The 24491-nt window shown below is 43.9% G+C and overlaps 1 protein-coding gene across 1 annotated transcript in view; it reads right to left on the reverse strand.

Annotated features, from left to right (window-relative positions):
- The window catches only part of LOC115145301 (zinc finger protein GLI1-like), a 55765-nt gene that overhangs the window by 25519 nt on the left and 5755 nt on the right, over nucleotides 1-24491 (reverse strand). Inside the window, 10 exon segments of the mRNA XM_029686773.2 lie at nucleotides 1087-1408; nucleotides 1697-1942; nucleotides 2259-2423; nucleotides 4557-4706; nucleotides 4969-5106; nucleotides 8540-8647; nucleotides 22416-22563; nucleotides 22948-23146; nucleotides 23323-23412; nucleotides 23642-23868. Coding sequence (XP_029542633.2) covers nucleotides 1087-1408; nucleotides 1697-1942; nucleotides 2259-2423; nucleotides 4557-4706; nucleotides 4969-5106; nucleotides 8540-8647; nucleotides 22416-22563; nucleotides 22948-23146; nucleotides 23323-23412; nucleotides 23642-23868 — 1793 coding nt within the window.

Below are 24491 nucleotides of genomic sequence, written 5' to 3' on the forward strand. Positions count from 1 at the left end.
GTAAAACCTGAGAGTGGTACAGGCAGGGCCAGGGTTCTGCATCGCAATATGCTCATGTCATGTAATTCCCTACCATTTGAGGAACCTGTTGAAACACCCAGTAGAGGTCTGTGGAGAAGGGAACCACCCCAGCAAAAGCAGCAAAATGGGGAGAGCGCTGAGTCTGAGAGCTCAGATGAGGATTCTTATCCAGTATTCATCAATAGGCCACGTAGGGATGAAGAAAGCAGACAGAGTAGCACACAACTAGTACCAGAAGGAGTGCCAGTCCTCAAAAAGAGCCCGGAGAGGACAGGGGTAAATATGGAAACAGCTGAGGACTCATGATGAAGTGGACACTGATTAATTGGGGTCACCCATGACCTTGCCCCGCCGTTCAGCCCGGCAGAGGAGGCCCAGAGACATTCTAACCTATGACACTTTAGGGCTGCCAAGCTCTTATCAAGATACCAACTAGAGATGTTGTGATGTGTATATATTTTACTAATCACAGTGTGATAATGTTTAGTGGGGGTTTCGTCTTTGCACATAAAGGCAGACTGGACATGTCAAGATAGTTATATGGCTGTTAGGCCAGTTTTTCGCCGTTGTTCTCATGACCAGTACTTACATCTTCTGTTTGTTTTGAGGCCAGTGAAATGTTTGGGACAACATTTAGTTTTTGCAGGGGGGTGTTGTAAGGGGCTTAATACAGTTGTATTCCAGCCACTAGGGGGTACTCTGGTGAAGCCCATGGGAAATAAAGAAATACAGTTTAAGTGAATTGGGAAGAGTAAGAATGAAAAACTAAAGAAAGACTGTAAAACGGCTGTTACCTGTGCTGACATGATTACGAGTGAAATCAACCGTACTTTTCGCATTGTAGTTTATATGATAAGCTCCTTGGAAGGGTAACACATACATTTTAGTTAGCCATACTCTTCAAGGGTTGTTCAAGAGGAAAGCATAAGTATTGTGAACTGAATCCAAGCTAAGCATCTTACTCCCAGGTCTGATTTTAGGTAAATGGTCCTCTATAGACAAGGACCAGGTTTAAAATCACTGGTTCAACCATAGTTTTTCATCTATATAAGCAACTTTACAAACCTGTGAGTGCTGGTAGCTTGCTACTCCTAACACAGCGTCCGGGTGGAGTGGGCCTTCTGATCTGTTTCAGCTTGTCTATCTTCAGGTTCTCTAGTCTCTTTAGGGCCTGAGACGACGTGCCCCCCATCCCTACCATGCCCTGCCCTCTTCCCCCAGCTTCCCCTCCTCCTCCCGCCCCTCCATCCTCCAGAGCGGTCAGGTCCTCCAGACTCCCAGCTGCGTTCAGGTTCATCTCCACACCACTGTCGTTGTTGTTCGCGCTCCCCAGTGGAGAACGCTCGCTACTGCAGGACGACTGGCCACCCGGACTGGGCTGAGACTTCTGGAAGAAAGAGAGATGATAATGTAGCTTAATACATTTGGAAGAACTCGATAGCAGCTGGACAGCACAGAGGGCAGGAGTTGAGTCAGAAGATGATTTCATTCTCAGCTCTCCAGTCTAAATCACAGGAGGTTGGTAGCACCTTAATTGGGGAGAACAAGGTTGTGGTAATGGCTGGAGTGGAATGGTATCAAATACAAAAAAGACATGGTTTCGATGTGTTTGATGCCATTCCATTTGCTCCGTTCCAGCCATTATTATGAGTCGTCTTCTCCTTCCCTCACTCACCAGAGCAGATTCAGGCACCAGCAGTTTGCAGTCCTCCCTGTGTCTAGTCTCCTCTTTCTCCAGCAGCAGTTCACCAGACTGTCCACCAGGGGTCAGTGATGAGCCAGGCGGCCGGGGCCCAGTGTCCCCTCGGTGCTTCTTAGTGATGTGAGCCTCAGGGCCATGGACTGTCTTCACGTGCTTCCGCAGAGAGCTGGGGTCTGTGTAGCGTTTCGTACACCCGGGGATCTTACACACATACGGCTTCTGTAGTGGGACAGGAAGACACAACATGATTGGACATGGAAACAATTCAGGTAGATGTCAGACATTTGTAGCTATTTTAAGTTATTTCTTATGCCATCCATCTTTCAAATAGTCTCCCATGATGTCAAAACATAAGATAAGTCTGTGAGATAAATCATAGATTTCAATGTAATCGATGCTAATAGATCATTCACTAGCTATTCATAAAACCATTTAAAGCTATAATTTGAGTGAACAATCCCTTTAAGCAGGTGATGATGTCAGCAGTTGGAGATAGTGTGATTGATTGACTGAGTGATTGGTTGATTGATTGTACCTCGTTGGAGTGTGTGCGGTTCTGGTGCTTGGCTCTGTCTGAGGCGTTGGAGAAGGCTTTGTTGCATCCCTCGTGTTCACAGACATACGGCTTCTCCCCTGTATGAGACCGCAGGTGGGTCTTCAGGTTCTCCAGGCGAGAGTAGGCCTTATTACAGCCCTCAAACTGAAACAACACATAAAGCATTATAACACAGCTCAAACTGAAACACACAAGACCTATACTAAGAGTAGGCCGTCTTATTATACCCATCAAACTGAAACACACATAACGCATTACAACACAGCTCAAACTGAAACACACAAGACCCATACTAAGAGTAGGCCTTATTACAGCCCACAAACTGAAAGAGAGGTTAACAATGTCTTATGATACCCATCAAACTGAAACACACATAACGCATTATAACACAGCTCAAACTGAAACACACAAGACCCATACTAAAAGTAGGCCTTATTACAGCCCTCAAACTAAAACACACATAACGCATTATAACACAGCTCAAACTGAAACACACAAGACCCATACTAAGAGTAGGCCTTATTACAGCCCACAAACTGAAACAGAGGTTAACATTGTCTTATAATACCCATCAAACTGAAACACACATAACACATTACAACACAGCTCAATCTTACAGTACATTAGGAAAGTGTTCAGACCCCTTACCTTTATCCACATTTTTTTACGTTACAGCCTTATTCTAAAATGTATTAAATAATTCCCCCCCTCATCAATCTACACACAATACCCCATAACGACAAAATGAAAACAAAATGAAAAGCTGCCTATATAAGATCCCACAGTAGACAGTGCATGTCAGAGCATAAACCAAGCCATGAGGTCGAAGGAACTGTCCATAGAGCTCCGAGACAGGATTGTGTCGAGGCATAGATCTGGGGAAGGGTACCAAAACATTTCTGCAGCATTGAAGGTCTCCAAGAACACAGCGGCCTCCAGTATTCTTAAACGGAAGAAGTTTGAAACAACCAAGACTCTTTCTAGAGCTGGTTGCCTGGCCAACCAGAGCCGTCGAGGGAGAAGGGCCTTGTTCAGGGAGGTGACCAAGAACCCGATGATCACTCTGAGAGAATTCCAGAGTTCCTCTGTGGAGATGGGAGAACCTTCCAGAAGGACAACCATCTTTGCAGCACTCCACCAATCAGGCCTTTATGGTAGAATGGCCAGACGGAAGCCACTCCTCAGTAAAAGACAGCCCGCTTGGAGTTTTTCAAAAGGCACCTAAAGGACTCCCAGACCATGCAAAACAAAATTCTCTGTTCTGATGAAACCAAGTTCGAACTCTTTGGCCTGAATGCCAAGCGTCACGTCTGAAGGAAACCTGGCACCATCCCTACTGAAGCATGGAGGCAGGGACTGGGAGACGAATCAGGATCGAGGGAAAGATGAATGGAGCAAAGTACAGAGATCCTTGATGAAAACCTGCTCCAGAGTGCTCAGGATCTCAGACTGGGGCGAAGGTTCACCTTCCAAGTCTCTGAATGACAAGTCTCTGAATGTCCTTGAGTGGCCCTGTCAGAGCACCCGATCAAAATAACTGTGCAGCGACGCTCCCCATCCAACCTGACACAGCTTGAGAGGATATGCAGAGAAGAATGGGAGAAACGCCCCAAATACAGGTGAGCCAAGCTTGCAGCGTCATATCCAAGAAGACTTGAGGCCGTAATCGCTGCCAAAAGGTGCTTCAACAAAGTACTGAGTAAAAAGTCTGAATACTTTTAATATTTAATATTTCAGTTTAAATGTTTTAATACATTTGCAAAAAATATATATATATGTTTTGCTTTGTCATTATTGTGTGAGAAAAAGAAACATTGATGAGGGGGAAAAAATAATTTAATCAATTTTAGAATAAGACTGTAACGTAACAAAGTGTGGAAAAGTCAAGGGGGGGTCTGAATACCTTCCAAATACATAGTATAATATCCCTCCAAACTGAAACTATAGACGCACATCTTATTACAGCCCTCAAACTGAAACACACATAACTCATTATAACACAGCTCAAACTGAAACACACTGTACAAATACCAATATGTAATGTAGACTGAAAGACAAGGTCTGATGTAATCACTGTCGGGTAGCACATTTCGATTAAAGCCACATACATGCACTGTGAGTATACTACCTATACTGTGTTTCTCTCTCAAACTGATCTATGAAATTCATTATTTGATGAATTTGAAATTTGAGTCTAAACTGAATTTGAATTCATTCAACAATCAATTTCAAAGCTCAGTTTGCGAGAGAGCGATCAGGATACTGTAGTATACTCACAGTACACTTATGAGGTTTCTCTCCTGTGTGCCTGCGCATGTGAACCACCAGCATGTACTGGGCCTTGAAAGGTCTCTGCTCCCTGGAACACTCCTGCCAGTGGCACACAAACTCCTTCTTCTCTCCATGGATGTGCTCGTTGTTTATGTGCTGTTGAAGACAAAGGAATGTTATTGTTGATTTACACGGACCCTGTGTTTTGGACCATAGTTGGAGACCGCTACTCGAGACAGACTCAAACCAATGGTTCCCTTCCTTTCCCTTCTTTCATACAGTGTGTATATGTAAGGCCAATACTTTTTCCTCATGACCTGACCAGAAAAACTCTGGGCCCTAACTAGTGCCGGGGGCCCCGAGTTTATCCAGGCCAAGTCACGTAGTCAGGAAAGCCTCCTGTCCTGTCCATACTCACGTGGACTAGCTGCTCCTGCGTGTCAAACTCCTTGCTGCAGCTCTCCCAGTGGCAGTTGGTCTCATAGATGGCCTCTGGTTCCGGTTTATCCTCCTTATCCAGATCCTCCCGCCCCTCCAGCAGACCCATCAGAGGATCCTGGGTAAAGGTCAATGGTCACGGGTCATTGGTCAGGGTTCAACACAACAGGAAGTACATGGGCAGTTCTCAGATGAGCAACATTAAATACACATAGTTGAAACAGTTGTTGAAACACATAGCACACACACACATGCAGGTGCATACACACAATCTCTCTCTCTCTCTCTCTCTCTCTCTCTCTCTCTCTCTCTCACACAATGACAATCCCACACATTTTGTTAGCAAAATGTTTTAAAATTGTGATAGAGTGTTACCATGTGTGATTGAGTGTGTTGTGTAACCTGTTACCTGTGTGTTATGTTCTTCATTAAATATGTACATTTTAGTCATTTAGCAGACACTCTTATCCAGTGCATTTAGTGCATTCATCTTAATTTTAGATACTCTTTAAAGGTAGGGTTTCAGATGTTTTCGGAAGACTCAGCTACCCTAGCTTTAGGGGGAAGCTGGTTTCACCATTGCTGGGCTGAGCGGGAGATGCCCTCCCGTAGGGGTGGCAGGGCCAAGAGACCAGAGGTAGCAGAACGGAGTACTCAGGTTGGGTTTAGGGTTTGCTGCTTGCTGCTCCATAGGCAAGTACCATGGTCTTGTAGTGGATGAAAGCTTTGACTGCCCAGCCAAGACAGAGTTGCAGTAGTCCAGACGGGAGATGACAATTGCATGGATTAGGGCCTGCGCCGATTCCTTTGTGAGGTAGGGTCGTACTCTACGGATGTTGTAGAGCATAAACCTGCCGGGGGAAGTATCTACTTTGATGTTTGCAAGGTTCTTTGCATTCTGGGAGGGGGACACCATAGAGTGGTCAACCATGATGTAGATGTTTTGGAGCAGGCAGGCATTCCCACGGGAGCAAGAGCAGCTCTGTCTTGTTGAGCTGGAGGTGGGGGGGCCGACATCCAAGCTGAGACATGGGCCTAGAACTGAGCCCCGGGGGACACCAGTGGTGAGAGTATTTGGTGCAGACACAGATCCTCTCCACGTCACCTGGTAGGAGCAGCCTGAGATGCCCAGACATGAGAGGGAGGAGAGGAGGACATGATGGTTCATGCTGTCGAAGGCAGCGGATAGATCTAGGAGGATGAGAACTGAGGAGAAAGAGTCAGCTTTGGCAGTGCAGCAAGCCTCCGTGACACAGAGGAGAGCAGTCTTGGTTGAGTGACCCGTCTTGAACCCTGACTGGTTATTCTACAAGCATAAACGGCAGGATCGTTGGTACCAGGTCAGTACACAGCAGGGATAGCTTTTGTTCTAGCAAGAGAAGGAACAGCCTCCTATTGTGCTAAGCACAGTACCTATCTGCAGTCAGGTTTCTCGGTGTGCCTGTATCGGTAAGGGACCTACTATTTTTTTTAAACATTTTATGGGTCTAATCATAGAATTACATATAGAATCCCTATTGATTTAGTATAATCTCCGTGGGCCTAGTAGGCAAGTAAAAATATTTCGTAACTTTGATCATGCGTTACCTTTTAATGTGGCATAAATACAACCAGTCATGATGAATTTCGTCTGATTGTCAAACAATCACTTTAAAAGGTCGCTCCTGTTGGCTACCCGCGCACGTTTTTCCACTCACAAAATAAATCCAACATCCAAACAGTGCACTGTGCACCCGCAAATTGATGAATGGAAAGAGACATCTGTAACAAAAAACCTGAAGTTGTAATGTCATTCAGCGATTCATGCATCACGTGTCTCGGTCTCGGCTCACCGAACCACAACACAATTTAGAGGGTATACCGCCCGTTTTCAAGTAAGTTGTCATTTTTGTATGTAGCTGACATGTGTTAATGTTAAATAATGGTGTAATTGCCTATAGTTTTCTTGGCATTACATTTTAATTATTGTGATAGGCTCACGTTTTACCGGTATGACGTACCCCAACTATTTATTTTCCTGGGACACCATACCGGACCATACCAAACTGGCTTACTTTTTTATTTTTTTATTACACCTTTATTTAACCAGGTAGGCAAATTGAGAACAAGTTCTCATTTACAATTGCGACCTGGCCAAGATAAGGCAAAGCAGTTCGACACATACAACGACACAGAGTTACACATGGAGTAAAACAAACATACAGTCAATAATACAGTAGAAACAAGTCTATATACGATGTGAGCAAATGAGGTGAGATAAGGGAGGTAAAGGCAAAAAAAAAGGCCATGGTGGCAAAGTAAATACAATATAGCAAGTAAAACACTGGAATGGTAGATTTGCAGTGGAAGAATGTGCAAAGTAGAAATAAAAATAATGGGGTGCAAAGGAATAAAATAAAATAAATACATTAGGGAAAGAGGTAGTTGTTTGGGCTAAATTATAGGTGGGCTATGTACAAGTGCAGTAATCTGTGAGCTGCTCTGACAGCTGGTGCTTAAAGCTAGTGAGGGAGATAAGTGTTTCCAGTTTCAGAGATTTTTGTAGTTCGTTCCAGTCATTGGCAGCAGAGAACTGGAAGGAGAGGCGGCCAAAGAAGGAATTGGTTTTGGGGGTGACCAGAGAGATATACCTGCTGGAGTGCGTGCTACAGGTGGGTGATGCTATGGTGACCAGCGAGCTGAAATAAGGGGGACTTTACCTAGCAGGGTCTTGTAGATGACCTGGAGCCAGTGGGTTTGGCGATGAGTATGAAGCGAGGGCCAGCCAACGAGAGTGTACAGGTCGCAATGGTGGGTAGTATATGGGGCTTTGGTGACAAAACGGATGGCACTGTGATAGACTGCATCCAATTTGTTGAGTAGGGTATTGGAGGCTATTTTGTAAATGACATCGCCAAAGTCGAGGATTGGTAGGATGGTCAGTTTTACAAGGGTATGTTTGGCAGCATGAGTGAAGGATGCTTTGTTGCGAAATAGGAAGCCAATTCTAGATTTAACTTTGGATTGGAGATGTTTGATGTGGGTCTGGAAGGAGAGTTTACAGTCTAACCAGACACCTAGGTATCTGTAGTTGTCCACGTATTCTAAGTCAGAGCCGTCCAGAGTAGGGATGTTGGACAGGCGGGCAGGTGCAGGCAGGGATAGGTTGAAGAGCATGCATTTAGTTTTACTTGTATTTAAGAGCAATTGGAGGCCACGGAAGGAGAGTTGTATGGCATTGAAGCTTGCCTGGAGGGTTGTTAACAGTGTCCAAAGAAGGGACAGAAGTATACAGAATGGTGTCGTCTGCGTAGAGGTGGATCAGAGACTCACCAGCCGCAAGAGCGACATCATTGATTTATACAGAGAAGAGAGTCGGTCCAGGAACTGAACCCTGTCGCCCCTGGTTTTGTGTGTATTGTGGATAGTGTAGTGTAACCTATTGGTTGTATGTTATGTGTGTGTAATGAGCGTAGTGTTACCTGAGGCTGTGTGTGTATGTGTGTGTGTGTGTGTGTGTGTGTGTGTGTGTGTGTGTGTGTGTGTGTGGTGTGTGTAGTGTAACCTGTTACCTGTGTGCCAGTAGAGGATGGGCTGGCCACGTCACCCTCAGACCTTTCCTCCAGACTCTTAATGTTGATCCCATCCATCACACTACCCAGCACTGGCTCTGTCTTTAGCTACACACACACACATACATACATACACACACACACACACACACACACACACACACACACACACACACACACACACACACACACACACACACACACACACACACACACACACACACACACACAAGCAAAGACAGGATTGCACTCAGTTACAACATTGGTACGTTAGAATGTCTGGTAAAACATCACAATGCCCAATACCACCTCTGTCTTTGGCTACACACAGAGAAACAGGTCAGGACTATATAGAGCCAATTCTTGTTCACCATCAAACGTTGCGTTCGAGTGACGCGCACATATCCTGACACCAAAAGATTGCTAACCCTATGCTTGTAAACATGCCATTAATAAGTATAATAATGATTAAGTCTCCATATTTGTTTTGCTCCAAAGTAAACCTCCAGTTGTTCTCCATTATTGCCAGTGACTGGCAGAACACCCCTGGATCCCAGGGCCCCTGAGAGCCGTCCTTCAAAAGAGCACACAGTGAAAACGGGCGGTATATACCCTCCAAATTGTGTTGCAGTTTGACGAGAAGTGGCCAAGACCGAGACGCGTGTACAGCAGTGGACGCATCAATCGCTGAATGCCATTACAATTTCATTTTTTTGTTGCAGATGTCTCTTTCCATTCATCAAATTGCAGTGTACTGTTTGGATTTATTTTGTGAGTGGACAAACGTGCGCGGGTAGCCAACAGGACTGATCTTTTGAAGTGATTCGTTGACAATCAGATGAACACATCATGACTGGTTGTGTTTAGCAGTGCAAATACCATGGTACAGCTATATGAACACTCAATCGTGATGGTACTTTTTAATGCTAAGTTTACAAACATATATTATGATAAATAGAACTGAAACTTTTCATTATGTTAAATTGTTAAATAAGTATAGCTAGTTATAATTGTAATGGCTTAGCAGATAAGAGAAGGAGTATAATATCTATTGTTTACAGGAAACTCATTCAACAATTTCAGATGAGGTTTTGTAGAAAAAGGACAGGGGGTATATATATTCTTCCATGGGCAAAGACACTCAATTTATTAACAACTATTTTGATCAGAATGTGCAAATTGTCCAAACAGATTGGCACGGTAGATGGATTATTAAAAAATATATATTGGACCGTAAACAGATTTGGATCATTAATCTCATTAATCTACATTAATCTACATTAATTGTGTAGTTTAGAGTGTGTAGTCTTAGAGTGATTATCTTAATTTACCGAGGTTAGCTAGCCAGCTATTTGTCGTCCTTAACGTAGGAGACACTGCTAGCTAGCCAACAGCTAGCCAACGTCTACCGAATAGAACTTCCTCACTCAACAACCCGGTCGCATTCGCTCCACAGGTAGTATCACATTTTCATTTCATTTCATTACAGTACAACGGTTTGATTTGTCTGATCGTAGCTAGCTACATAGCTAGCTACATAGCCGTCTTTGTATCAAAGATAATTGTGTAGTCTAGAGCGATTTTCTAGGTTAGCTAGCCAGCTATTGTCGTTCTTTTAACGCAACGTAACGTAATCAACACTGCTAGCTAGCCAGCTAGCCCCCGAATAGCAGCACTGTTGAAACTATCACACTCAACGGAACGACTTGATTAGTGTAGTGCCAACAACGCAGCCACTGCCAGCTAGCCTACAAAGTCAACAACGCAGCCACTGCCAGCTAGCCTACTTCAGCAGTACTGTATCATTTTAATCATTTTAGTCAATAAGATTCTTGCTACGTAAGCTTAACTTTCTGAACATTCGAGACGTGTAGTCCACTTGTCATTCCAATCTCCTTTGCATTAGCGTAGCCTCTTCTGTAGCCTGTCAACTATGTGTCTGTCTATCCCTGTTCTCTCCTCTCTGCACAGACCATACAAACGCTCCACACCGCGTGGCCGCGGCCACCCTAATCTGGTGGTCCCAGCGCGCACGACCCACGTGGAGTTCCAGGTCTCCGGTAGCCTCTGGAACTGCCGATCTGCGGCCAACAAGGCAGAGTTCATCTCAGCCTATGCCTCCCTCCAGTCCCTCGACTTCTTGGCACTGACGGAAACATGGATCACCACAGATAACACTGCTACTCCTACTGCTCTCTCTTCGTCCGCCCACGTGTTCTCGCACACCCCGAGAGCTTCTGGTCAGCGGGGTGGTGGCACCGGGATCCTCATCTCTCCCAAGTGGTCATTCTCTCTTTCTCCCCTTACCCATCTGTCTATCGCCTCCTTTGAATTCCATGCTGTCACAGTTACCAGCCCTTTCAAGCTTAACATCCTTATCATTTATCGCCCTCCAGGTTCCTCGGAGAGTTCATCAATGAGCTTGATGCCTTGATAAGCTCCTTTCCTGAGGACGGCTCACCTCTCACAGTTCTGGGCGACTTTAACCTCCCCACGTCTACCTTTGACTCATTCCTCTCTGCCTCCTTCTTTCCACTCCTCTCCTCTTTGACCTCACCCTCTCACCTTCCCCCTACTCACAAGGCAGGCAATACGCTCGACCTCATCTTTACTAGATGCTGTTCTTCCACTAACCTCACTGCAACTCCCCTCCAAGTCTCCGACCACTACCTTGTATCCTTTTCCCTCTCGCTCTCATCCAACACTTCCCACACTGCCCCTACTCGGATGGTATCGCGCCGTCCCAACCTTCGCTCTCTCTCCCCCGCTACTCTCTCCTCTTCCATCCTATCATCTCTTCCCTCTGCTCAAACCTTCTCCAACCTATCTCCTGATTCTGCCTCCTCAACCCTCCTCTCCTCCCTTTCTGCATCTTTTGACTCTCTATGTCCCCTATCCTCCAGGCTGGCTCGGTCCTCCCCTCCCGCTCTGTGGCTCGACGATTCATTGCGAGCTCACAGAACAGGGCTCCGGGCAGCCGAGCGGAAATGGAGGAAAACTCGCCTCCCTGCGGACCTGGCATCCTTTCACTCCCTCCTCTCTACATTTTCCTCTTCTGTCTCTGCTGCTAAAGCCACTTTCTACCACTCTAAATTCCAAGCATCTGCCTCTAACCCTAGGAAGCTCTTTGCCACCTTCTCCTCCCTCCTGAATCCTCCTCCCCCTCCCCCCTCCTCCCTCTCTGCAGATGACTTCGTCAACCATTTTGAAAAGAAGGTCGACGACATCCGATCCTCGTTTGCTAAGTCAAACGACACCGCTGGTTCTGCTCACACTGCCCTACCCTGTGCTCTGACCTCTTTCTCCCCTCTCTCTCCAGATGAAATCTCGTGTCTTGTGACGGCCGGCCGCCCAACAACCTGCCCGCTTGACCCTATCCCCTCCTCTCTTCTCCAGACCATTTCCGGAGACCTTCTCCCTTACCTCACCTCGCTCATCAACTCATCCCTGACCGCTGGCTACGTCCCTTCCGTCTTCAAGAGAGCGAGAGTTGCACCCCTTCTGAAAAAACCTACACTCGATCCCTCCGATGTCAACAACTACAGACCAGTATCCCTTCTTTCTTTTCTCTCCAAAACTCTTGAACGTGCCGTCCTTGGCCAGCTCTCCCGCTATCTCTCTCAGAATGACCTTCTTGATCCAAATCAGTCAGGTTTCAAGACTAGTCATTCAACTGAGACTGCTCTTCTCTGTATCACGGAGGCGCTCCGCACTGCTAAAGCTAACTCTCTCTCCTCTGCTCTCATCCTTCTAGACCTATCGGCTGCCTTCGATACTGTGAACCATCAGATCCTCCTCTCCACCCTCTCTGAGTTGGCCATCTCCGGCGCGGCCCGCGCTTGGATTGCGTCCTACCTGACAGGTCGCTCCTACCAGGTGGCGTGGCGAGAATCTGTCTCCTCACCACGCGCTCTCACCACTGGCGTCCCCCAGGGCTCTGTTCTAGGCCCTCTCCTATTCTCGCTATACACCAAGTCACTTGGCTCTGTCATAACCTCACATGGTCTCTCCTATCATTGCTATGCAGACGACACACAATTAATCTTCTCCTTTCCCCCTTCTGATGACCAGGTGGCGAATCGCATCTCTGCATGTCTGGCAGACATATCAGTGTGGATGACGGATCACCACCTCAAGCTGAACCTCGGCAAGACGGAGCTGCTCTTCCTCCCGGGGAAGGACTGCCCGTTCCATGATCTCGCCATCACGGTTGACAACTCCATTGTGTCCTCCTCCCAGAGCGCTAAGAACCTTGGCGTGATCCTGGACAACACCCTGTCGTTCTCAACTAACATCAAGGCGGTGGCCCGTTCCTGTAGGTTCATGCTCTACAACATCTGCAGAGTACGACCCTGCCTCACACAGGAAGCGGCGCAGGTCCTAATCCAGGCACTTGTCATCTCCCGTCTGGATTACTGCAACTCGCTGTTGGCTGGGCTCCCTGCCTGTGCCATTAAACCCCTACAACTCATCCAGAACGCCGCAGCCCGTCTGGTGTTCAACCTTCCCAAGTTCTCTCACGTCACCCCGCTCCTCCGCTCTCTCCACTGGCTTCCAGTTGAAGCTCGCATCCGCTACAAGACCATGGTGCTTGCCTACGGAGCTGTGAGGGGAACGGCACCTCAGTACCTCCAGGCTCTGATCAGGCCCTACACCCAAACAAGGGCACTGCGTTCATCCACCTCTGGCCTGCTCGCCTCCCTACCACTGAGGAAGTACAGTTCCCGCGCAGCCCAGTCAAAACTGTTCGCTGCTCTGGCCCCCCAATGGTGGAACAAACTCCTTCACGACGCCAGGACAGCGGAGTCAATCACCACCTTCCGGAGACACCTGAAACCCCACCTCTTTCAGGAATACCTAGGATAGGATAAAGTAATCCTTCTCACCCCCCCCTTAAAAGATTTAGATGCACTATTGTAAAGTGGCTGTTCCACTGGATGTCTTAAGGTGAACGCACCAATTTGTAAGTCGCTCTGGATAAGAGCGTCTGCTAAATGACTTAAATGTAAATGTAAATGTCTATACAGTCCAAATAATGATGATCCATGCTTCTTTGAAAATATATATACTACTTTATCAAACCTACGAGCAATACAAGACTCAATTATTATGGTGGGAGATTATAATAGGGTTTTAAATACCTCAATGGACCGTAAAGTAAATCACACTACAAACTTTCATGCACTTAAGGAAATCATGAACATCATGGATATATTGGAACTAGTGGATATATGGAGGCTTAAATATCCTGACCTAGTGAGATATACATGGCGGAAGCTCAATCAAAGTAGTCGTCTTGACTACTTTCTTATGTCATTCTCGCTGGCACCAAAATATAACAATGTTGATAGGGGACAGAATGCAGTTGGACCATAAAATAATTGGCATATACATTCCTCTTACAAAATTTCCACGTGGGTGAGGATATTGGAAATGTAATCAAAGCCTATTGGATGATAACATGATTTTAAGTAGGACAGAATCATTTTTAACTGACTTTTTCCAACATTACATTAGTACAGAAGATCCCCTTATTGTATAGGACACTTTTAAATGTGTCTTTAGTGGCCATGCAATTCAATACTAAAACAAAAGCAATTTAGGTCAAAAGAGTCCATATTAACAAAGGAAATAGAAGAGTACAGATAGAGAGCAATAAAAACAGTACCATAGAGGCACATAATAAGTTAGTGTAAGGTTCTGCTTTCCTTTTATTAGTCAACCTTGTGTTCTTTTTCTTTGTGTTCTTGAACGTAGCCCCGTTTCTCTGTGTTCTGGAACTTAGTCCTGTCTTTCATTTTTGTTCATTGATTTCAACTGTGTTCGTTTCTCACCTGGTCTCATCAGCTCCCTATTTAGTTCAGTTCTTTCTGTTTGTATGGTTGTGAGGTATTGTTTGTTTTTGATTACCTACCTGTGTTTGACCATTGCCTGCCTGTGACCATGACTCCTGCCTTCTGTGACGGCTTAATAAACATCTGTGCGTGAATCTACACATTTCCTCCATGAGTATTCATTACAGTTAGAGGAAAAATAAATGGAGGAACTTATTCAAGAAAGATCAAGTGTAATAAACTCAAAGAAATGTCCTCTCAATGTCAAAGCAGTTTATTTTCAGCAAACATAGCATGTGTAAATATTTGTATGAACATAATAAGACAACTGACATTAAACTGAACAAGTTCCACAGACATGTGACTAACAGAAATTGATTAATGTGTCCCTGAACACAGAGGGGGGTTAAAAAGTAATAGTCAGTATCTGGTGTGGCCACCAGCTGCAATAAGTACTGCAGTGCTTCTCCTCATGGATTGCACCAGATTTGTTAGTTCTTGCTGTGAGGTGTTACCCCACTCTTCACCAAGGCACCTACAAGTTCCCGGACATTTCTGGGGGGAATGGTCCTAGCCCTCACCCTCCGATCCAACAGGTCTCAGACGTGCTCAATGTGATTGAGATTCGGGCTCTTCGCTGGCCATGGCAGAACACTGCCATTCCTGTCTTGCAGGAAATCGTGCACAGAACAGGCAGTATGGCTGGTGTCATTGTCATACTGGAATGTCATGTCAGGATGAGCCTGCAGGAATGGTACCACATGAGGGAGGAGGATGTCTTCCCAGTAACGCACAGTTGAGATTGCCTGCAATGACAACAAGCTCAGTCCGATGATGCTGTGACACACCGCCCCAGACCATGACGGACCCTCCACCTCCAAATTAATCCCGCTCAAGAGTACAGGCCTCGGTGTAACGCTCATTTCTCGATGATAAACATGAAACCGACCATCACCCCTGGTGAGACAAAACTGCGACTCGTCAGTGAAGAGCACTTTTTGCCAGTCCTGTCTGGTCTAGCGATGGTGGGTTTATGCCCATAGGCGACGTTGTTGCCGGTGATGTCTGGTGAGGACCTGCCTTACAACAGGCCTACAAGCCCTCAATCCAACCTCTCTAAGGCCGTTGCGGATAGTCTGAGCACTGATGGAGGAATTGTGCGTTCCTGGTGTAACTCGGGTAGTTGTTGTTGCCATCCTGTACCTGTCCCTCAGGTGTGATGTTCAGATGTACCGATCCTGTGCAGGTTACACGTGGTCTGCCACTGCAAGGACGTTCAGCTGTCCATCCTGTCTCCCTGTAGCGCTGTCATAGTACGGACATTGCAATTTATTGCCTTGGCCACATCTGCAGTCCTCATGCCTCCTTGCAGCATGCCTAAGGCACGTTCACGCAGATGAGCTGGGACCCTGGGCATCTTCCTTTTGGTGTTTTTCAGAGTCAGTAGAAAGGTCTCTTTTAGTGTCCTAAGTTTTCATAACTGTGACCTTAATTGCCTACCGTCTGTTCATTAATTGTTTGTGGTTCATTGAATAAGCATGGGAAACAGTGTTTAAACCCTTTACAATGAAGATCTGTAAAGATCTTTAGAAAAAGGGATGTTTCTTTTTTTGCTTAGTTTATATTGTATAAAATAAAGCAACCCTGATGGAATATGGGGAAAATGCACTATTATTTTTTAAATCTTCAACATAGAAATGCTTCCAAAAATCATTTACTGAAACTTGTTACAAATGGAGTCACCCATGATTCACCAAACTATATTTTGAAAGAGGAAGCAAATACTTTAAGCATATGTTCCAGTCTCCTCCATCTCCACTAACTGAAGTTAATTGTATGGATTTGTTTCTATTAATATTGTAAAATTAACAGCTGTGCAGAAAGACTCATGTGAAGGCCAAATTACAGAGGAGGAACTTCTTGACGCAATTAAAGCCTTCAAGGATCTGCCTCTTAAGGATCCAGACTTTTTTTTTCACCTAAAATGACATACCCAAATCTAACTGCCTGTAGCTCAGGCCTTTGAAGCAAGGATATGCATATTCTCAGTACCATTTGAAAGGAAACACTTTGAAGTTTGTGGAAATGTGAAAGGAATGTAGGAGAATATAACACAATAGAGCTGGTAAAAGATAATACAAAGAAAATAAAAAACTGTTATTTTGTATTTTTTGTACCATCTTTGAAATGCAAGAGAAATGCCATAATGTGGTATTCCAGCCCAGGTGCAATTTAGATTTTGGCCACTAGATGGCAGCAATGTATGCACAACGTTTTAGACTGATTCAATGAACCATTGCATTTCTGTTCAAAATTTTGAATCAAGACTGCCCAAATGTGCCTAATTTGTTTATTAATAACTTTTCATATTCAAAATTGTGCACTCTTCTCAAACAATATGGTATTATTTCTCTATAATAGCTACTGTAAATTGGACAGTGCAGTTAGATTAACAATAATTTAAGCTTTCTGCCAATATCAGATACAACCTCATGCTAATTGCATTAGCCTACATTAGCTCAACCATCCCGTGGAAGGGACACCGATCCCGAAGAAGATTTATTAAGTCCGGGAAAACTCCTGTGCTGAATGGCATACCAGTTGAGGTATACCAAACCTTTTTTGATGTACTCAGAGGACCGGTATTAGCATGTTTTAACCACTCCTATCAAAATGGTAGATTGTCAGATACTCAATAAGAAGGTCTGATTTCATTAATACTGAAACAGGACGCAAGTGGTAAATATAAAGATCCAGTTCATTAAAATTGGAGGCCCCTTACACTTCAGTGTTGTGATGCAAAATGCATACCGCATAGAATTAAAAAGGTTTTGGCAGATATTATTCATCCAAATCAGACAGGTTTTTAACATGTACGATACATTGTAGATAATATAAGAAAAGTACTGGAAACAATAGAACAATATTAAAAATCTGGAAAACCAGGTCTTGTATTCATAGCTGACTTGAAAAGGCTTTTGATGAAGTACAACTGGAATCTATATATAAATGCCTGGAATATTTCAATGTTGGTAAAGCTCTTATACAATGGGTTAAAGTTATGTATAGTAATCCTAGGTTTAAAATAGTAAATAATGGCTACTTCTCAGAAACTATTAAACCGTCAAGAGGAGTAAAACAAGGTTGTCCTCTACTGTTTATCTATTGATTGTGGCCATCAAAATGTTAGCTATTAAAATATGTATAATTGCACAGGAGGTGGCTGCCGTTTTACGGGTACTTAACCAATTGTGCTATTGTGTGTTTTTTCGAGTTATTTGTAACTTATTTTGTACATAATGTTTCTGCCACCGTTTCTTATGACCGAAAAGAGCTTCTGGATATCAGAACAGTGATTACTCACCTCGTACTGGACAAAGATTTTTTTCTTTAACGAGTCGGACACCGGGCAAGGCCCAAATCCCTGTCATTCGCATGAAGAAGAGAGAGAGGTATAGGGGACGTGGGTCTGGGTGCCTTGTAAGAATCTGACGCCGAGTGGGTAACCTGCCGTACTATTAGCCAACGTGCAATCATTGAATAATAAACTGGATGAGCTCCGATCAAGAATATCCTACCAATGTGACATTAAAAACTGTAATATCTTATGTTTCACCGAGTTGTGGCTGAACGACGACAGGGATAACATACAGCTGGCTGGGTTTTTCGTGCATCGGCAAGATAGAACAGCTGCCTCCGGTAAGACAAGGGGTGGCAGTCTGTCTCTATTTGTCAATAACAGCTGGTGCACAAAATCTAATATTAAGGAAGTCTTGAGGTTTTACTCACCTGAGGTAGAGTATCTCATAATAAGCTGTAGTCCACACTATTTGCCAAGAGATTGTTCATCTATATTTTTCGTTGCTGTCTATTTACCACCACAAACCGATGCTGGCACCAAGACCGCACTCAATGAGCTGTATAAGGCCATAAGCAAACAACAAAATGCTCATCCAGAGGCGGCACTCCTAGTTGACAGGGACTTTAATGCAGGTATACTTAAATATGTTTCACCTCATTTCTACCAGAATGTTACATGTGCAACAAGAGGAAAAAAACTCTAGACTTCCTTTACTCCACACACAGAGATGCATACAAAACTCTCCCTCGACCTTCACTTGGCAAATCTGACCATACCTATATCCTCCTGATTCCTGCTTACAAGCAAAAATTAAAGCAAGAAGTACCAGTGACTCGCTCTATATGGAAGTGGTCAGATGAAGCAGATGCTAAGCTACAGGATTCTTTTGCTAGCACAGATTAGAATATGTTCCGGGATTCTTTCGATGGCTTTGAGGAGTTCACCAAATCAATCACTGGTTTCATCAATAAGTGCATAGATGATGTCGTCCCCAAGGTAACCGTATGTACATACCCCAAACAGAAACCACAGATTATAGGTAACATCCGCACTGACCTGAATTGTAGAGCTGCTGCTTTCAAGGAGCGGGACTCTAACCCTGATGCTTTTAAGAAATCCCTCTACGCCCTCTGACGAACCATCAAACAGGCAACGCGTCAATACAGGACTAAGATTGAATCCGAGCATGCGCTGACCAACTGGCAAGTGTCTTCACTGACATTTTCAACTTATCCCTGACCGAGTCTGTAATACCAACATGTTTCAAGCAGACCACCATAGTCGGTATGCCCAACTGGATCCTGACAGGCCGCCCCGGGTGGTAAGGGTAGGTAACAACACATCTGCCATCCTGATCCTCAACACGGGGGCCCCTCAGGGGTGCGTGCTCAGTCCTCTCCTGTGCTCGCTGTTCACCCATGACTGCTTGGCCAAGCACGACTCCAACAACATCATTAAGTTTAATGATGACACAACAGTGGTAGGCCTGATCACCGACAGGGATGAGACAGCCTATAGGGAGGAGGTCAGAGACTTGGCAGTGTGGTGCCAGGATAGCAACCTCTACCCCAACATGATCAAGACAAAGGAGATGATTGTGGACTACAGGAAAAGGTAGGCCGAACAAGTCCCCATTCTCATTGACGGGGCTCTAGTGTCCACGTCACCAACAAACTATCATGGTCCAAACACACCAAGACAGTCGTGAAGAGGACACGACAATGCCTATCCCCCCTCAGGAGACTGAAAAGATTCTGCATTGGGTTCTCAGATCCTCAAAATGTTTTACAGCTGCACCATCGAGAGCATCCTGACGGGTTGCATCACCGCCTGGCACTGCTCGGCCTCCGACCGCAAGGCACTTACAGAAGGTAGTGCATATGGCCCAGTACATCACTGGGGCCAGCTTCCTTTCATCCAGGACCTCTATACCAGGCAGTGTCAGAGGAAGGCCCTAAAAATTGCCAAAGATTCCATAGTCATAGACTGTTCTCTCTGCTACAGCACGGCAACCGTTAATGGTGCCAAGTCTAGGTCCAAAAGGCTTCTTAACAGCTTCTATCCCCAGCCATAAGACTCCTGAACAGCTAATCAAATGGATACCCAGACTATTTGCATTGACCATTGAACTTTTTCTTACCTTTCTTACCTGGATTACAACCAAATTATAGTGTACTATATTACATATTGGATAACTAAAAAATATATATAACTTTTAGATTTACCAATAAATAATAAGGTCTGACGGTGAAGTGGACATACTCAGTATTCATATCCCGAAATAAATATGTCTCACTACGATACATTTTAATAGAAAGTTAGCAAAAAAAGGAAAATACCTGTGTATTTGTGGAACAATCACCCTTATTAACTCTCTAGTCGTTTCTTATGGCCTTGCCTACACCTAGCGACCTGTTTTTTTTGTGTAAAAAAAGTAATAATTATGCGCAAAAAAATATGACATTTTATTTGGAATGGCAAGCCAGTCCAAATTAAACAGGCCTATTTATATAATAACTATGAATTCGGATGGTAGAAATGATTAAATATTATAGCATTATACCTCTCACTAAAGGCTTCAGACATAAAAAGTTATACTTATATCCGAACTGGTTCTCTTGCAGATTAATAAGAATGTCTCGCCCCATGGTCAAGAATGTCCCTTTTCCCTTCATTCAGATTAAAACCTCTTACTTTCAGTTATTTAAAAGTGAAATAATCTCCAAATTATATAAACTATTTTTAAAACAAGCCATAGGAAGTTGGTTGCAATTTCAGTTTAATCCACCAGAAAAGACACTCAAATATAGTAATAGATAATAAACTTTATTTTTGCAATAAAAGTCAAATAAAAGGTATAATCTTTGTAAATTATATCATAAATAGGACTGGTGGAGTTATGTCACACATGCAGCTAACAAAAATATCTGGAAATGTCTACTCTACCCAAAATTACAACCAACTAACTACAGCATTACCCCAAAAATGGTTAAAGAAAATTGTAACAAATAAAAAAGTACACCAGTTTAATTTAAGGGCCAGAAAATGTACAGTTATGCCATATAGATTGCAAAATAGTTAGGAAGTGATTTTGATTTACCGATTCCATGGCGAATGGTTTATGAACTGATACGCAAAATGACGGCATATTCAAAACGTAGATTTTAAATTATTATAAAATTATTTCAACCAATAGAATGTTATACTGTAAATGAGGGGATACAACCATCCCAACTCTGCAGATTTTGTTTGTGAAGAAACAGAATCATTAGATCATTGTTTTGGTACTGTTCATATGTAGCTTGTTTTTGGTCGCAGGTCCAGGAATGGCTGAAGAATTGCAACGTTTATCTAGAGCTAACTCTACACATAGCACTGCTGGGTGATTTGAAAAGTCCTAGTCAATCGATCAATAATATAATAATACTTTTAGCAAAATGTATATTTAATTTACAATCTGTAGAAACTATGAGAATAGAAAAGTTCAGAAGTTTTGTGAAACATCACAGCACAGTTGAAAAATATATGGCAAATAGAAGGAAAACAATTGTCTGTGTTAAGAGAGATTGGAGGGGTTGAGTGGAGCTGAAGGATGGGATTAAAAGCAAACAAAAGGTTTGTTGCACTATTGTAAAATTCATTGTGTTCATAAAATGTTTATAGTATGTCTAAACTGGAAGTAGAAGCCTGTGTTGTTATCCAGTCAGTAGTTTACTCAAATTAGGGGATGGGTGGAAGGGTTAGGGGGAAATTTAAAGGAATGTTTATTATTTAAAAAATTATAGTAAAAAAATATATACACATATGTAAATATGTATGTGTGTGTATATATATATATATATATATTTACAAAACATATATACGGAGGATTGGAAATTATGCAGATAATTACATTGATGGAAGCTTCAATCTATCTGCAATATTAAAGCTGATCTACCCCCTAAAGAAATTAAATTAAAATATCTAACGCTGATGTCCCCCGACAAACTGAATAGTGAGTAAGTGATGAGCATGAAAACACACAAGACTGATGGCTACAGCTATGTTCAACAAGTACAGATGTAGGATCATAATTTGATCACTCTTTTGTTGCTGAGAATGTTTACGCTCAGCAGGTAATGCAAACTTGTAGCGTATTTGAGTGTATTGATTTCCACTTTGAAATTTTAGACTTGATTTGTTATAACAAAAAATGTATCAACCCCTACAAAAATGTCCATTAATTATAATCCACATAATAATTCACATTTATTTTCCTGCTGTAGCAAACTGGCTCAAATTAAGATCCTACATCTATATATTATTCTTCTGGCTCTATTTGTGATATTTTACCTTGCCTCACTGGCTTACAAGCGTGCTAGGTAATCAATCCTCTGATGACATCTAAGAAATTGTAGTCAATAACCATCTGATGATGTGTTTTGTTAACTTGCACGATCTGCATTTGAAGCTGCATGTGATCGTATCCACTGCTAGGTAAACAGAGGTTTCTGATGACGAACTGCACGCACAGCTTTTCATGACGCGGCCGGGAAATGGGTCTACTCAAGTACATGTACATACAGTACTTTGGTACAAGCTTTAGAATGTCTCTCTATCTTTCTGTATGCACTCTCTCGAAACTGTTAGTAGCAGGTGGAGCCCATAGCAAGTGTCTGAAGACAATCATAAATAGTCTTACGTGTCCATGTTTTGGTGCGTGGAGGCGGGGGTTGTGGGGGGGTAGTCGGGGGGGAGGGACGTGGCAGGGTCCAGGGGTGTGTCCACCATACATAGAGCTCTGTTGTCTGGACTGGTAGTTCATTGAGTTGGAGTAACCCATTGATGGACTACAATACAAGAGATAGGGGTATCATAAATAGTTTCACAGGTGCATGGGGGCATATTATATATATATATATATATTTTTTTTTTTTTTATCATCATGATGTTTAAGAATATTACACTGAACACAGGTTATGTTACTGATTAAAACTGATGTTAACATTTTCATTGGGAAAGTATGCATTTCAATACAAAGTGACTGATACCAAAGAATGTAAAGTAGTGTTGCGTTATAGATGATAGTATTCTGGTTCCTGACCTCATGACAGACATATGTCCGTAGGAGCTGGCTCCTTTGGGTCAGCAGCGTACAGTGTAATATAGTATCGTGCAATACATTGTGGTGTATATGTCATAGCGTAGTATAGTGTAGGGTCCCTGCTCCTGACCTCATGGCGCCCACAGACAGATGTCCGTAGGAGCTGGCTCCGTTGGGTCCACAACGTGAGTTGACGAAGGCCACCAGGGAGTTAGGAGAGGTTCTGATGACCGTCTGTAGGTCCACGCTGGCGTCAGACAGGGGCGAGATGGACAAGGCACGCTTCTTACTCAGCTTCAGCATGGAGCGAGGCGTTGAGAACCGCGAGCCTGGGGAGGCGAAAGGAGGAGGAGGGGGAGAGAAAAGAGGAGACAGGGAGTGGGGGAGATTGGGAGGTAAAGGATGGGTGAGGCGAGGAGATGAGGAGCGGAGAGGGGGCATTGCAACGGAAAGCATTTTAAAGCGTTTTGCAGCGGAAATAAACACGATCCAGTTATTTTCTTACCGTCTCCCACATGGTCTAATCCCTGTCCATGGGGGAAGCCGTGGTGGGATGACATGAGGTTGTTGTGACAGTAGGGGGTGCTATTACCACCTGGACAAACACAGAGGATAAGAAATAATACATTATTACAGGCTTTCGAATACAGCCATACTGACTCCTGAGGGACCGGAGCATCACAAAGAGGTTTCTTCTGTTTTTTTTCTCAATTCACCAGAGTCGGGAGAAATGGAGAAAATACTAATTGAGATAGAGCCTGTCTTTGGCTATAATGAGGGTAAGGTCAAGAAGTGTTTCACGTGACGCAGGACTGTTGACTCACCGTCGGAGGACTGATTCATGCTGCGGTGTCCCATCATGCTGTGCAGTGGGGGAGCCAGAGGGGGTCTCATGTACTGGTCCATGGGGTTGACACCGGAGTTAGGATTGATTCTGGGGTTAGGGGTCATTGGGTTATACATGTTCCTGCAGTCCTGAGGATGGCCATTGTGGAGCGGAGCATGCAGGGATGACACTTCACTGTAGGGAGACCTTCCTGAAGAAGCAAGGCTAGACATACAGACAGACATTGACAGAGAGACATACAGAAAGACATTCAGACAGACATGCAAAAAGACAGAAATACAGACAGAGAGGCATCCAGAGGGACACAGACATACATAGAAAGCAACATACAGACATTCAGTACAAAGAAACCAAGATAACAACTTCTTAGTCACTCCGATGTAAGGGTGAGCCAAGCTAAAGTATGGCTGGTATTTTCTCTAAGTCAGTATTCTTCGATTCTGGTCCTTCTAGCCTAACACTAACCCACCTGATTCATGGTTGTGATCATATGTTGATTGGTTTAATCAGGTGTGTTTAGTGCTGGGCTAGGACAAAAGCCTGCACACAAGGATTAAAGAACAGTGATCTAAACCAGTGTTTCCCAAACTCGGTCCCAGGGCACCCCCTGGGTGAAGGCTTTGGTTTGTGCACTAACACTACACAGCTAATTCATTTTTTTTTGTAAGATTAACAATACAAAACATACACGTACAAACGACAACATATAGACAGACGCACACAAACATCCACAACATCACCTCTGCCCAGACCCACCTGCTCACACCCCCATCTCCAGCGCCCGCATCACTCTCCGCCACATGGCCTTAAACTGCACCATTTTGTTT

The sequence above is a fragment of the Oncorhynchus nerka genome, linkage group LG2, assembly GCF_034236695.1.
Source record: "Oncorhynchus nerka isolate Pitt River linkage group LG2, Oner_Uvic_2.0, whole genome shotgun sequence".
NCBI lineage: Eukaryota > Metazoa > Chordata > Actinopteri > Salmoniformes > Salmonidae > Oncorhynchus > Oncorhynchus nerka.